This window comes from Marmota marmota, unplaced genomic scaffold (genome assembly GCF_001458135.2).
Source record: "Marmota marmota marmota unplaced genomic scaffold, marMar, whole genome shotgun sequence".
NCBI lineage: Eukaryota > Metazoa > Chordata > Mammalia > Rodentia > Sciuridae > Marmota > Marmota marmota.
This window is the reverse complement of record NW_025999853.1, coordinates 1,799,193-1,814,722: the sequence shown is the minus strand read 5'-3', so window position 1 is coordinate 1,814,722 and position 15,530 is coordinate 1,799,193. Positions and strand designations below refer to the sequence as shown.

The following is a 15,530-nucleotide window of genomic DNA, read 5'->3' as shown; positions in this document are numbered from 1 at the left end:
TATATATATATGTACTTTTTTATACCTTTGTTTATTTTTATGTGGTGCTGGGATCCAACTCAGTGCCTCGTGTGCTAGAGAAGTGCTCTACCACTGAGCCACAACCCCAGCCCAACCACCTTATGTATTTTAAAACTACCATGAAAACTCCACACAAACTTTTTGCTTTCTCTCTCCAGTATCCCTAATGACAAAGTAAATTTTGCCCCAGTAAATTTTTGCTTGCAAGGGCTAGGGCCATGGCTCAGTGTAGAGCACCTGACATGCTTGAAACTCTGGGTTCAACTCTCAGAAAAGCACACACAAAAATATATACATATATTTGTGCTTCCTGAGGCACAATTATTTTGATTAAAATTCTAACTTTGGGAATTCTACTACAAAGCTGAATCTATTTCACTTGTAAGATGCTGTTATTTCCATTAGCATTAAATTCTGAAAGCAGGGGTGGCCAGGTACTTATAGAATGCTTGGTTATCCAGCAGGGTAATCACTTCAGTGTCCAGAACAGAACAGCATCCACCCAGAAAAGTTGACTCAGCCAAAACAACCAGAGCTTTTGTGGGCTTTGGCTTCAGATTTTGTCACCTGCCCAAGCCAAGCTTGAAAACAATTTACGAAACCAACACAATCACCACTCCATGGAACATCCATCAACATCTTCCAAGGTGGCATTCTCAAGAGCAGTGATCCTGCCTTGGTGGTGACCCAGAGACATCTGGCCTTCTAAGGCAACAGCCTGGTCTTGCACACGCCAGCAGGCCCGAGGGCTGTGCCAGTGGACTCCTTGCGGGGACCCCCATCACTTACCTCGCAATTAACACTGCCCACGAAAGGATTATTTCGAGGGATTCCAAAAGGACACTCTGGGAAATTCATCTGTACCAGGAGCGCCTCTAGCAATGCTCAAGAATGAAGGCCAGACAGAAGCAGCTAGGCCTCACTCCCTAACCCAAGGGCTGCTGGGAGGAAGAGGCAAACGATGAGGGAAAGAGACCAAGAAGACTTATACTTTATTCCATCTGCCGCAGGGCAGAGGGCAGGAGTCAGACAGACCAGGCACCAAAGGCCCTCCTAGGCTCAGCAGAATCAAACTCCAGTGCCACACCACCATCTGGTTAAGTTTCTTCCTCTGAAAGACACAAAATGTTAAAAAAGAAATGAGCCACGCTGTGTGATGTGATGTGCACTCTCCTCTGTGAACTGGTGAGCTGCTTCTGAGGTCCAGTGCCTCTACTCCCAAGTTGGCTTTTGGGAACCTCGTGGGGCTGGGCTATTCTTCAGTCACTGGCCAGTGAGGCCTGAGAGGGATTCCATCCTATGTAGCTGCCAGAGCCCACCTTTCCTGTCCAGAGCACCAGCTATAGTCAGGGACCTCCACAGCCTAGCTCCCCCAACCCTAGCAGCTCCTCCAAGGACCTGGCTCCCCTCAGTGCCTTATGTTTCTGAAGGCTCTGGAGGAAGCTCTGGGAGCCGAAGCGGGTGCTAACTAACGTCCCAGGGACTCTCAAAAGGTTTTTATCAAGGGTGACTGTGCCAGTGGCTCCAGGGTTCGTTCCCTTGCCAGCCCCCAGATCCCTGAGACTTCAGAGAGGCTTGCCACACACCTTCTTCTTCCTCTTCCTCCTCTTCCTCGTCCTCGTCGTCCTCATCGGAGCTGAAGGTGCCATCAGGCAGGCTGTAGACTCGGATGACCTGCTTGTTGGGGTCCTTGAGGATGAGGTACTTGCCCTCCTCCAGCTTCATGCAGATGTCGATGACGCAGCGCAGGATGCCCCAGGCGTTCTCCACGCTCAGGTTGATCTGGCTGGCGAACTCGTTGGGCTTGAACTGCTGGGTGCCCAGGATGACATGGCGGGAGGAGTCCTTCACGTGGTAGCGAGACACATAACTGTGGGGAAAGGGATGTTAGTGGCAGGAGCGGGTGGCACAGAGCTGGCAGTGCTGGCGGTCAAATGTCAGTTAAATGGTGACACCTTGTTTACTGCTCTCCTCAAGGGAGGAAGGAAAAGATAAGCCTGTCTCTAGCCTCTCAGAAGGCCAGTCCTTGGCCCCCTGCTGGGAATCTCACCCAAGCTTGAGGTACTCGGATCCGGCCAGCAGAGCGCAGCAGGTCCATCGGGCCAGCTTGTAGCTGTTATTCTTTAGCTCAGTGGCAATGACAGCCCCACGCTGAGAGTCCAGCTTCTGACGCCAGTCAACGCCATTGCAGTGCTGCAAGAGGAAGGCCCAGTTAGAGGTGCAAGGCAGGGCCTCCCCTGACTGCTAACCAGGGAGCAGGGAAGGACGCGGCTGATCAGGATTAATACTGTCAGCACATGGAGACAGAGACATGGTCCCCCTTGCATAGTCTGCTACACAGCAGCTACTCAATGGGATAATCCTTTTCTCTAGGCGCCATCCAGATGGGATGGACACACAAAAGTAAAGACATGGAGATGGCATCAAGTGCCATATAAACCACAGAAGCACTTGTGCTATGTGGGTGTGATGGTCAACCGAAGGAAGGCATTGGCAGAGGCTGCAGGGGAGGGGTGGATACTGATCTGAGGCATGGTGGGAAGGACACCTAGGGCAGCCTCGGGCAGGGTGAGGAGCTAAGTCTGAGGCTCCACAAAAGCGGGCACATGTGGATACCAGAAAAGGACCCCAGTAGGGTCTCGGGGCACCTTAATTACAGATGTGGGCAGCTGGGTTGGTCCAGGGTGAAGTAACTGGTCAGAGGTCACATGGTGGAGGTTTCCAATCCTTCTTGGTTCATTGCAAAAAATAAACATACAAGTTCATTTTATTAGCCAGTTAGTTCCAAACTGACTAGGAGTGTGGGTTTGGTGAGGCACCAAAGAGCCCTTCCCTGATCTGTGCTGGGCGAGGGGAGCAGGACACTGGTAGGCATAGGAGGAGCTGTGGTTACAGAGGGAGGTCTGGAGGCAGGCAGATGTAAAACATGAGTGAACAGGGCCCTGTGCCTGGCGATGTCAGCGAACCAATGAGCTGAGTGACAAAACAGAATAGAGAAGGCCGCTGGCCTGCAGCCAAGGCCACAGCAAACCTTCCTTGGTGCTTTTCTGCAGGTGAGGGGCCAAGGGTGCAGAACAGATGGCCCCAGTGTTTTCCTGCTGAATCAAGTGTCCTGAATCCAAGTGTCCTGGAGAGTGGCAAGGAAAGCCCGTGCAGCACAAGCCTGGGCCGTCTGAGAACTACCAATGGCCCAGCCACCAGGGACACAGCGTGGGGGAGGATGGGGAACACGTCTCTTTCTAGGTATATCTGTGAGTCGGTTCTAAGCTGGGTCTTAGGGTTTTAGAGTTCACGGCAAAGGAACTGGATACAGGGATCAAAGCTAGAGATGGCAACGGCTGGAGTAAGGAGGCGACAGGGAGAGCTGCTGGGCCTGCGGGAAACCGCCAGCCCAGACGACAAAAGAGTAGAACCAGATGTGCAGAGAGCAGAAGGTAAGAGGAGGCCAGACAGAAGGTGGAGGAAGAAAGTGCTGGAAGAAGGGGGTGCGGGTGTGCAAAGCAAGCAGAAGCCTTCCCAATGCTGTCAGCTGAACCCTGCCCCCCATGAGGAACTTGGCGGGGAAAACTCCGCTGGCTATGACAACGCACACGGAAGGGAACAGACATGGAGGTGTGCGGGGGGCGGCGCCTCACCCTGGAGTCCCACTCGTTGAGGGTCTTGATGTTGATGAAGGACACCTCCCCATTGGCTCCGGTCATGACGCCGTCATGCTCACAACGGACAATAAGGTCAATATCGTCTCCGAGCTTCCACCTTCGGTAACTGCAGTGAAGGAGGAACTCATTTGGTCACTGACACCCTCCATTTCAGGTGCATCCCCCCAAACAGGCTCTTGTCTCTGCTCCCAGTGGCCCTCCAGGGAGCTGACGTACCGGTAAGCGACAGAGGCGATTTCATTCTTATCCATGTCGTCCTCCACAAACGGATTTGGGTTGGGGAAGTTGTATCTTTCCTTCCCCTGCAAAAATGACAAAGCTGTCACAAGACAGTGCTAACTCTGTTCCTAACCCAAACAGCCAGACCCAGCATTTCTATCCCTGGCCTGGGGCCCTCAAGGGGACTCTGAGCTCACTGTGCTTTATGTCTGCTTTACCCCCCACCCCCTGGTTGTCAGCGCCCAGCGGATTAGAACAATGACCCAGCAGCCCTGCTCTCCCCTCACCATGGCACAGAGGCTACCAAGTCACACCAACATGGTGTCCATTATCTTTCGTCTTCCGCTACAACAAAGCTCCCTAAGGGCAGAAGCTCTGCTTTGTTCCCTGCTCTGTCCATAGGACCTAAAAGGATGCATCTGTACAACAAATTTTTTAAAGAACTGAAGGAATCTTCACAACGTGTCTGTGAGAGACAAGCATTATGGATACTGTAACTTAACAGAGGAAACATGCCTGAGGCTCTGGCGCTAGCAGGTGGTAGACCTACAGTTCAAAATCGGGGAGTCTGACTTCAAGGCCTGAGTTGCAGCCTCTGCTACAGGCAGGGAACACACTGGTCCCACTCAATCAGCCCCACAGTCCCAGGACCTTGTGGGAAGCACAGGCTCAATACATGGGAGTCAACTAAACCGGCACGGTCAGCACCCAGGTGCTTGCCTCACCATTCTCAGGCACTGCTGGGAGAAGTTGTGGTTGATGTAGGTCGCCTCCATGGCCAGGTTGCGGGGCGAGTTAAAGGAATTGCCTTCATCCTGAGGGGGTTCATTGGCTGTCTCACTCACAGTCAGGAGGTCTGCAAAGGGGACATGGTCACATAGGATGTAACCAAGAGTCTCTGACAACATGTACAGCAAACTAGGGGATGTGCAGACCCAAACCAGAGGCCCTTTCCCCCCAAAACCGCCTTCTACAAGCCTGGTCCCCTAAGTGCAGGACACACAGCAGGAGGGAGCAGCCTAGAGACCACCTGACAGTGAACTCAGTCACGACCAAAGTCAAATGTGCTCTTGAGGAATCCCAAAGTGTCAGAAGCACATTTGACTTTGATATCTTTTTAACAAGGGAGCAGCCTCAGACTTCAGGCTTGGAACGACTTTGCTTTGCTTTCATATTGCCATTTTTCTGAGTGACTGATACTCAATATGAGTATCACAGAAAGGCAGCAGCAAAAAGCATCAGTCTAGAAAAACATTAATACGAGGAGGGTCTGAGAGACAGGAGAGGCCAGAACACCTGCGACGAGTGGCAGCTGAGGCCTGGTGGGGTGCTCTGAGAAGGGACCAGCAAACTCACATTCCTGAGCCTGCAGCACCAGCCCCTTCCCCATTCTCAAGGAGCTGGGAGGGATGCCGATGAGCCATCGCCACCCCAGGGGACAGACCACCTCCTACCCCTCTTTAGTACCAGGGAACTGTTCTGAACCAACAAAATCACCCAAGGCCTCTGAGCTGCTTCCCAGACAGGGTCCTCACCAAAGTCGGAGTTGTCCCTCTTGTCAAAGAAGAGCTTGGACCCAACTCTCTGGACGACAATGTCCCAGGAATACACAGAGCGGGTGCAGCTCATCAGTGTGGCCAGAATGGCATCGGTGGCAAACACATTCCCCTGGGTCTTTGCCAGCTGAAAGGAGGACAAAAGGGAGGTCTGAGGAGACTCTTTCTTAGGCCCGACTGCCCAATAGCATGGCGGGGAAGACTCCTTTGCTCATTGCCCCAATCTCTTAAGAACAAGGACGCCTTTCACACCCACATGTCCCCCGTTGCTTGAGAGGCTGCAGCAAATCAGTGGAGACTCTGCCTGTGGTCACCATGCTGGGCTAAGGTGGAACCACAGGCCATGGCCACTTGTTAGTGCTTCTTGATGCTTCCGCCCTGCCACGATGTCATGCGTAAGAACATTTGCCCACTGTTGTGGATGAGAAAACAGCCATGAAGCCAGCTCGCAGGACTGAGTGGGGGCTCAACACCAGCACGACTCAAGGTCTACCTTCTACGTGCCTGCCTTCATCTAAGTCTATTTAGAGGAATTTGCTCAGGCCAGACACACACTTGGCCCTCTCTTTCTGTGGGCTCCACACCCACAGACACCAGCAAATATCAAAACAACACTGTGTCTGTGCTGGACACATGCAGACTGCCAATATAGTGGAACAATCATTTACGTGGCATTCGCGTTGTCTTGGGCACTGTAAGTATCCTGGAGATGATTAAGGTGTATAAAAGATCTGCCCAGGTTATGTGGAAATCATATGGCACTTTCCATTAAGGGACTTGAGCGCTCAGCTCTCGGCACTGTGGAGGGGTCCTGAACTGATCCCCGTGTGGAATGCGGGTGTCTGTAGTCCCAAGGCCTTTGCTTTTCTGAGGTCTCAGCTGTAGAAGCCGAAAGCATCCTAATGGGCAGGAGAGGGCCAGCAGGGCATGCGCACCTTCCGGATGACAGGGTCATCTGTGGTGGTGACGGTGTGGAAGATGCGCTTGATGCTCCGCAGGGGCTTCTCGCTCCTGGTGGTGATGCGGTCAAAGGCTTTGTCGTAGTATTCCAGGGCCCCGCAGCACTCACTGAGGAAGAGCAGGCAAGACAGCAAGGAAAGAGGTGAGCCCACTTTTCTTCTTTTAATCATAGAATCCTAAGTCTTGCCCAGAAGTCTAATAAGAGGAAGGGATGGAGAACAGACATCTGGTCTGGTGCTCTCAAGTCCTATAGGCTCAGCTCCATCCATCTGCCCTTTGTAGTGAGGAGCTCTCTGAAATGTCAGGAGAAGCAGCCGCCCCAAGAACTGCTGTCTCCCTCTCTCTGCCAAAACTGAAAGAAATCTGGGGTTTACTATGAGTATATTTCTCCTTGCTTTTTTCTTTTTCTCTTTCTGCCACAAGAGCTGTATAATTTATTTCTCCTTTGCTCAGGATGCCAGGAAGTTGTAAGAAACCTGAAGTTTAGATTAATAAACTTCTTTCTGCTTTTTGGGTTAGTCTTGATTTTTAAAAATGCACCCATTAATCTTAACACAATCTCTTTTGAGTAAGTGGCTTCAGATCCTTTCTATAATTACCAGGGCTTAAGGGAACATCCGCGAAGAGAGTCCACCCCCAGGATCAGGGTGGATAGCAGGAAAAGTGCCACTCACATGTCCTGCGGCTCCGAGACTTCCAAGTAGCGCATCTTCATCAATTGAGGGAAATCCATTTCCTCCTTCACCTCCCAGTCACTGCGGACCTCAACTGAAGAGTCTCGGGGTTTCTGCCGTGGGAAACCATTGGAAAAGGGACTTAGAGTCCATGCAAAATATAAGCAAAAGACAGTTTAACACTAGGAAGGACACTTATGGCTGTTTTATGAGACAGAATTCTTGACTCCTGGGAGCTTATAACCTAAAAGGACTGAACAGATCATGATTTTAAAAACATAATTCTACGCTTGGGCAATGATTCCACCAGGAACATCCAGAGCTCCTCTGGCGGGCAAATGCATTCCCGTACAGCAAGCACAGGATCTGGCAGGTTGGATTCCACCACTGCACCTTCGTGTCCTGACTTACCCGTGCTTACTGTCCTCAGTGTCCACACCAGCACTGCAGTGTGGACTTCCACACCAAGGGATGTTACTTAGAATAAAAAGAAAACGAAGTACAGTGGGGCCGCCACAGAGGCAGTTCCACACCTAAGGGTTCTGCATCTGAGGATCGAACAGACCATGGACTAAAAATATTTGAGAGCAGTGGGGATCCTATGTTCCCCGCTACTCAGGAGGCTGAGGTGGGAGAGTCGCATGAGACCAGCCTGGGCAATGGAGTGAATGTACAGATTTTTTTTTTTTTTTTATTGGGGATTGAACCCAGGGCATGCTAGGCGAGCACTCTACCAACTGGGCTTTATCCCAGCCCCTATTTTTTATTTTGAGACAGGGTCTGCCCAAGTTACTTAGGACCTCTCTGAGTGGCTGAGGCTGAACTCATGATCCTCCTGCCTCAGCCTCCCAAGTCACTGGGATCACAGGTGTGTGCTACTGCACCTGGCTCACTTTCTTCTTGTCAGTTACTCCCTCAATGGTAGAGTACAAAGTCTACTTACGTAACATTTACATTGTATTAAGCATTACTGGTTAAGCATTCCTAATCCAAACATCTGACATGCTCCAAACTTGAATATGAGCGCTGACAAAACGCTCAATTAGTTTCTGATTTTGGATTAAGGATGCTTGATGATGCTATTTTAGATGCTATTCTAAAAGACACGGCCCCCCCCCCCCAAAAAAAACCCAACACCCAAACTGGAAGTATTTCTGGTCTTAAGCATCTCAGATAAGCAGATAAGGAATAATCTATGCAGTTACCTAGAAATGATTTAAAATACCCAAGGGCTGGGAGTGTAGCTCAGTGGTAGAATGCTTACCTAACATGTAAGATACCGGGTTCAATTTTCAGCATTGCAAACAAACAAACAAAAACAAAACAGAAGTAGTGGAGAACATGTGCACAGGTCACATGCAAATACTGTCACATTTTATACACAAGGAGTTGAACACCTGCAATTTTGGTATTCCTCAAGGGATTTGGGAATCAATCCTCTGTAGCCACTGCGCCAATACATACTATAAAATGGATGAAGCTTGAAAACACTATGCTAAATTAAGTTAGCCCTGTCACAAAATATCACACAGAATTTCATTTATGTGAAACGTTCAAAACAGGAAAATTCAGGAGGCACCACAATACCAGAACTTAAACTATACTACAGAGCAACAGTAACAAAAACATCACGGTATTGGCACCAAACAGATACACAGAGCAAGTATAAAATAGAAGATACACAGACAAACCCACATAAATTCAGTTATCTCATGCTAGACAAAGGTGCAAAAAACATACATTGGAGAAAAGATAGCCTTTTCAACAAATAGTGGGGGGAAAATTAAAAATCCATATGTAGCAAAATGAAATTAAACTCCTTTCTCTCACCCTGCACAAAAACAGATAGAATCAACTCCAAGTGGATCAAAGACTTGGGCACTAGAACAGAGATCCTGCGCCTAAGTGAAGAAAAACTAGGCCCAAATATCCATCATGTCAGCTTACTGACTTCCTTAACAAAGACCTGTAAAGCACAAGAAGTAAAATCAAGAATCAATAAATGGGATGGAATCAAACTAAAAAGCTTCTTCACAGCAAAAGAAACAATCAGTAATGTGAAGACAGAACCTATAGAATGGGAGAGAAAATCTTTCCCACATGCACCTCAGATACAACACTTCACAAAATTGATCAATAAACATGAAAAAATGTTCAACATCTCTAGCAATTAGAGAAATGCAAATCAAAACTACTCCGGAGTCCATCTCACTCCAGTCAGAATGGCAATCATCAAGAATACAAGCAATAATGAATGCTGGTGAGGATGTAGGGAAAAAGGCACACTCTTACACTGCTGGTGGGACTGCAAATTGGTGCAGCCACTATGGAAAGCAGTATGGAGATTCCTACGGAAATGTGGAATGGAACCATAATTTGACCTAGTCATTTCATTCCTTGTTTTATACTCAAAGGACTTAAAATCAGCATACTATAGTGACACAGCCACATCAATGTTCATAGCAGCTCAATTCACGATAGCTAAACTATGGAACCTAGGTGCCCTTCAACAGATGAATGGATACAAGAAAATGTGCTGTATTTATACAATGGAATATTACTCAGCCTTAAAGAAGAATGAAATTATGGCATTTGCTAGTAAACGGATGGAGCTGGAGAATATTATGCTAAGCAAAATAAGCCAATCTCAAAGAACCAAAGCCCGAATGTTTTCTCTGATATGAGGATGCTAACTCACAATTAAGGGTTGGGGGTGGGGGAGAATAGAGGTAATTGGGACTAGACAGAGGGAAGGGAAGGGAGGGGGTATGGGTTAGAAGTGATAGTAGAATGAATCGGACATTATTCCCCTATGTGCATATATGATTACATGATTTGTGTAACTCTACATCACATAGAACAAGAATGGGAAGTTAAACTCCATTTATATATGATGTGTCAAAATGCATCCTATGGTCATGTGTAACTAATTAGAACAAATAAAAAAAATATACGTACATAAAAAATAGCTTAGTGGTTGTCTAGGGCTGGGAGGAATGGGGTTACTACTAAAGAGCACAGGGCTTCTTTTTAGGGTGAAGAAAATGGTCTGAAATTGACTGCAGTAACGGTTGCACAACTCCGCAAATACACTAAACCCACTCACTTTTATGGCATGTGATTATACCTCAAAACTGCAATAAAAAGAAACAAAATTGTACTCCCAGACAGAATTCTGCTGTGGATACACTACCTGTGACTTTTGGTCCCACTTCTGTCTCACTCCAAATTGTTTCTGGAATTTTTTCTGCAGTCGGATGCGTTCTCTGAAAAGATAGAACATTGTGATCTCAGTGCCGGTTTTTAAGTCAACGGCCCTTTCTTCAGCTGAACTTCACTATCATCACCGACTTCTCTGAGATGGAAAACGGCCTCCCAGAAAGAGACTAAACGGGCACAAAATGGAGATGCTAGCAGAAGCATGTTGTCCCCAAATACCAACCAGGTGTACTAGCTCAACCTCACAGCTCTGTGAGTACAACAGGGGTCTGTAGGATGCAGCATAAACGGGGCTTCTTAGAGTTGTACCTGGTGGGACTGAGACTGGGCAACCCCAGTCACCACCTGTCTGCCTGTTTCCCTCCCCAGTGGCCATGTCCACTGCAAGCAGTCTCCTCCCTGTGCTACCTGCTATGACTGGCTTTAGGAAAGTCCCCTAGCCCCCATGGTGGGAAAGTGAGCCCCCTCCTGTCTGGCCTGGTGTCTTCTGGGAACAGCCTGTCTGGGAAGGACACCTTGTGCGGGCAGGGTGGGAGCATCACCTCTCTTTCTGCTTGGCACTCTTGGGCAGCGTCTGCAGGTTGAACTGCAACATGTTGCGCCGATCTTTGTCTCTGCGGAGGTTCCGCTGGGAATTAGGAAAAAGCAACCCTGTCAAGACCCTAGGGATTTGGTGGGACTAATGGGAGGTCTTTAGAGTAAGGGTGGGGGGCAAGGCCCAAGCTTCACATTTCATTCTGTGCTTTTACTCCACAGCATGAACAGATTGGGAGTTTTAGTGGAAGAAATACTGAAATTAGTTTAGACTTAAATTCCCATGACAGATTTTTCTATTGAAGTAAGTTTACTGGTTGTAGTCGGGCTGCTGAGTTGGTCTCTTTATGTAATAAGACGCAGCCCAACTGGACCATCGACTTCATAAAGTCCTCATATAGCAATTAAGTGAGGTGACGAATACATGGCACCTTTTTATCTATGACCAACACCCATTCTTAGTGGGGGACTATGATGCTGGGGCTGTTGGTGAACAGGTCTCTTATTAAACGCGTCCCTGGACTTAGTACAAGTTTACTCCAATACAATCTGTCACTGAATAGCCATTTGGGATTCACTAGAAGACCACGATATACTTTCCTCTCTCATGAACATTCAGCAGCAGGCAATGACCAAAGCACAAGCCTCAGGTTCTCAGCTCAGGCTCTACCTGTGCAAATCTCATGCGGTTCCGCTGGTAGGCTGTCTTCTGGGTGCGGGCTGTATCCACCAGCTGGAAGCTGGTCTCATCCTCCTCATGGAAATAAGCATACTGACTCCCACCACCAAACTGAGAGGAGTACTTATCTGGAGGCAAAGGTGACAACATAATAACCATCACCCACAGGGTGTATACATACACATACGTGCTATTCCAGTCTTGCTCTTCAAGTGTGGTCTGGGGACCTGGCGCTGACTGGTGTGCAGCCTCCCACCCGACCCCAGATCTACTAAACCAGAACCACGGCTTTAATAAGATCCCCAGTTGATTCGTATGTACGTGGAAACATGAAAAGCCCCAGGCTAAAGAACTTTTTTCAAGAGTTTGGGGAACTCGAGTTGTCCCATTTCATTCTCCACCTCATCGTGCAAGAATCCGAGTTGAGAGCTTGTGTTTGTGTGTGAGAATGTGGGGCACGCACACCACATCACTGTCTGCAGCCCAAGACAGACATGTCTAGTGGACGAGTGACTCTCTTGTGGCCTCAGCCTCAGGTATCTTAACTTGGCACTCCAGGCAGCCACTGTGTTTCAATTGACACAAAAACCTTTTACCTTACTAGGATCTTTTTTTTTTTTTATTGTTGGTCCTTACTAGGATCTTAAACCACGGGATTTAAACCTGGAGTCCACTGATTGGCTTCAGAGGCTTAGTAAATTCCAAGCAAAGAACGTAAACTGGCAATGTGTTTGATAGATTTTTTGAGGGGTCTAAGACTCAAAGTGGAGGAAAACGCCCATGATAATGGTCCACACTGCTTTAATGAATAAAGTTTTGGAGCTATTTTTTTTAAATGTCGTTTGGGTCCACAGTCAAGACTATCCCCTTAGAAACTATCAATCATTGTTAGCATCTTTCCTTTCCTAGAAGAAAGCTTTCAGACAGAGCTTATTAGAAAAAAGGAACAATTCTCCCAAGGTCCTGGTTTGGGCAGCCAGTTGAAAAGACTTACTTGTGTACCTCTTATCTTGGTATGTGGCCCCTGTCCAGTCTGCAACCTATTGAGAGCAATGAAGAAAGAGAATGCTCAGGTCAACCAGGCAAGTCACTGGTGACCCAGAAAGCCCTGAAAGCAAGGGGACACCATGTGGTAAAGTATCAGAGCTGGCTCGTGATGCCTTTGGAATCCCCAGCACTCCCTCCAGAGGTTATACCCTCTCTCAGCTGCTAGCTCTGTAGGGAGCACAGGACTGTGCTTTTGAGAGAATAACTGAAACTCCTGGAGAGGAGCAGTCACAGCTTAAAAGATCCAGACTCCCGCTGGCAGGCAAGTACCTTTCCCAGCCGATCTCCTTTGCTGAATGGCTGGTAGGGCATATCCCGAAACTGCTCAGGAACAGCACAGGGACCCCAGCCTGAGGGGTTGTCCTGGATCACCGGTGTCATGAACTTCGCCATGTTTTTAAACCTTAGAAACAAATAACATAAGTCACTGCATGAAGGAAAGTCTCAAAGTATATAACACCCTCATATGGGGTAAAAACAAAAATGCTAAAATTCAAAGAGAGTACACAAACAACCCTCAGCCGTCTAGCTACTTTTCCTCATCTTTCTTTGAATACTTAAAACTCAGAAACCTGCCAACAAAATTGATTTGCCATATTTCATTAATTCTAGAACACTTTGTTTTTCACTGCAAAGGATCTGAAACGAGGCTCCCATTACACCTGATGGGGTGCCAAACCTCAACGTGTAGCTTTTATTTCTTAGTGTCTCGTAAGTTAAGGGTGTTTCTTGACTGGTGTCTTGAAGATTTGATGAAACAGTAACATTTTCTGATGGGTAATAACCACCTTCTGGTTTTCAGAAATATTTTCATCAAGGCATATAATATTTAACTGTGTATATCACAGCACCATTGTGAAAGTTCTTCTAGTTAACATGTGAAAAAACACCTTCTTTGTAAAATGCCATACAATGACTAGCTCTCAGTGCTCACCACACACCAATTCATTCAATCCTCCCAACAATCTTGTGGCCAGTATCATCCCCACTTTCTGCAAAAGGAAACTAAGGCAAAGCGAAATTAAGACACTGCCCAAATTTACAATGCCAGTTGATGGACAAGGTCCCAGAGGCCACACTCTGCATAATGGTGGAACTCATGGAGAGTAAAAAACCAGAGGCTCTCTAGCAGATACTTAACTGTCACTGCCTATCAAAAGACTATGAATTCAGCATCCAAGGTTGACACTCTGAAAATGCTCAGGGGAATTCCCAGTCCATTTCCCCAACATTTCCTGGAGGCTGGAAAGCAATCAAAGAGCACCAGCATAGTGTACTTAGTAACTCTGATGCCCACTGCTTCTCTGAGGCTGAGAGATGACATTTGGGTGACAGAACAGTGACTTTATCTGGGAACTTCAGCCTCCAAATCTGAACTTAAACTAAGCTACATGAATAGAACAGATGGGAAAGGGTGGTGGTCTTGAGCAATTCACATTAAATAAATCTTTATGAGCTTCAACCCTGTTCCAGGCATTGCATGCCACATCCTTTAATGTCACTAATTTCTGGCGCCCCATTATAGAAATAAAAATTTGAAGCTCAGACAAATCAAGCAGTTAATCTGCCCATCATTTGAAAATAGTTTTTGACTTCCAGGGTTATCTGCATAACTCCAGCTTTCTTTCATTATATCATAGTCAGGCAGAAAGGAATCTGAAAAAAAATTGGGTTTTAGGTGATACCTAACACCACAACGATGTCTTAGACATTAAAATCCAGTTGTCAACAGCACTGTAAAATAATGCGAGCAGAAATGAAATTAGGCCATTCAACTAAAACGATGTGACAGCTGCACTGGCCACAAGGGCAAGGTAGTGAGGCACCAACTGGGCAGTCGGCGGGTCTGGTGGCCATACAGATCCCCGGGCTCGGGTTGGGGTAGGTGTCAGATCAGTGAAATCTGGTCTTCTACCTTTGCCGTCTAAATCACAAAACAACGGAAGGAAACCTCCGTGAGGCATGCTCAAGGCAGGGGTCGAACCGCTCGGCTGGGCACCCAAACACCCCACTAAGAAACTCAGGGAGACTTGGACCCTTTAGAATGGTCTTGTGGCCCCAGTGGCTTAAGTCAGACGATGGAGTTTACCCAGCCCTCGGCTGCCGAGCGGAGTCTAGGGTAAGGGACACGTACATGTCCCGCATCCCACAGTGTGGCGGGCCTGGGACCACTGAAGGAAGATTCCTGCCCCGCCCAACGGAGGGAGAGCGACGGCAGGAGGGGACGTAAGGGGCCTCTTCCGGGAGGTCCCGAAGGCCAGGCTTTACCCGAGCTGACTCTGGAGGTCCGTAGGACCATACAAAACACGCCGCTCACCTGCAACGGCCTCGGCCCGCCCGGATGGCGACAGATGGCCCGGGCCAAAGACTTCGCCAGCACTGCACTCCAAGGAACCGGGAAAACAGAACATGCGCACTCAGAGGCCGGCGCCGTAAACACGACCGGCACTGTCGTAAACGCCTGCCTGCTTCTTCCGGATTCGACGGAAGAGCGCGCGAGCCGTAAAGCGAAGGCGCACCCGGAAATTCATCGCTGGTCTTTGCCAGGCGTCCTCTTTAGCCTCTGAGGCGCCAAGACGCGAGAGACGTGATTACGTCAGGCTGCATCCGGGGACGTCCGGAGAGGGCGTTCCCGAGTGGAAATGTGGCTGAACTTGGTGCCGGAGAAGCTGGAGGTGGGGCGAGGCTGACAGCCCCGCTGTGTCCCACAATGCTCCGCGGCCTCGGCCCCGCTGCCTCCCACAGTGCCCCGCGGCGCCCGCCCGCCTTAACCCGTAGTCCGCGGTGTGACTTTCGTGTCCGGGGGAGGCCGAGCTCCTCCGCTCCTGCTAGTTCACAGTGGCGGGAGTCGAGGCCCAGCAGGTAGTGACCTGCGAAGTTCAGGCAGCTAGTTTCAGGGCGGCCTCCAGGGGACAAGCCATTGTTCCGCAGCTCTCCAACTTACTTTTCTGAAAAACTTCAG

At 48.6% G+C, this 15,530-nt stretch overlaps 1 protein-coding gene across 1 annotated transcript; it reads right to left on the bottom strand.

Moving 5' to 3' along the window:
• Window positions 1–994: 994 nt before the first annotated feature.
• Window positions 995–15,040, bottom strand: Eif3d (eukaryotic translation initiation factor 3 subunit D). Its single transcript, XM_015482753.2, has 15 exons — window positions 14,886–15,040; window positions 12,839–12,971; window positions 12,516–12,561; window positions 11,513–11,649; window positions 10,851–10,936; window positions 10,283–10,355; window positions 7,090–7,202; window positions 6,391–6,523; window positions 5,435–5,582; window positions 4,625–4,755; window positions 3,897–3,982; window positions 3,657–3,786; window positions 2,072–2,214; window positions 1,608–1,891; window positions 995–1,132 (listed from the first exon to the last, which is right to left on the bottom strand). Exons 2-15 carry the CDS (start codon window positions 12,959–12,961, stop codon window positions 1,119–1,121), a joined length of 1,647 nt encoding a protein of 548 aa, XP_015338239.1. The 5' UTR covers window positions 12,962–12,971; window positions 14,886–15,040; the 3' UTR covers window positions 995–1,118.
• Between the last annotated feature and the right edge of the window lie 490 nt (window positions 15,041–15,530).

Coding starts and splice junctions, on each gene's coding strand:
- Eif3d (XM_015482753.2), bottom strand. CDS start 12,961: ATGGCGAAGTTCATGACACCGGTGATCCAGGACAACCCCTCAGGCTGG. Junction 11,650..12,515: donor CCAAGATAAGAGGTACACAA/GTAAGTCTTTTC, acceptor CTTTGCCTCCAG/ATAAGTACTCCTCTCAGTTT. Junction 3,983..4,624: donor CCCAGCAGTGCCTGAGAATG/GTGAGGCAAGCA, acceptor TCATTTTTGCAG/GGGAAGGAAAGATACAACTT.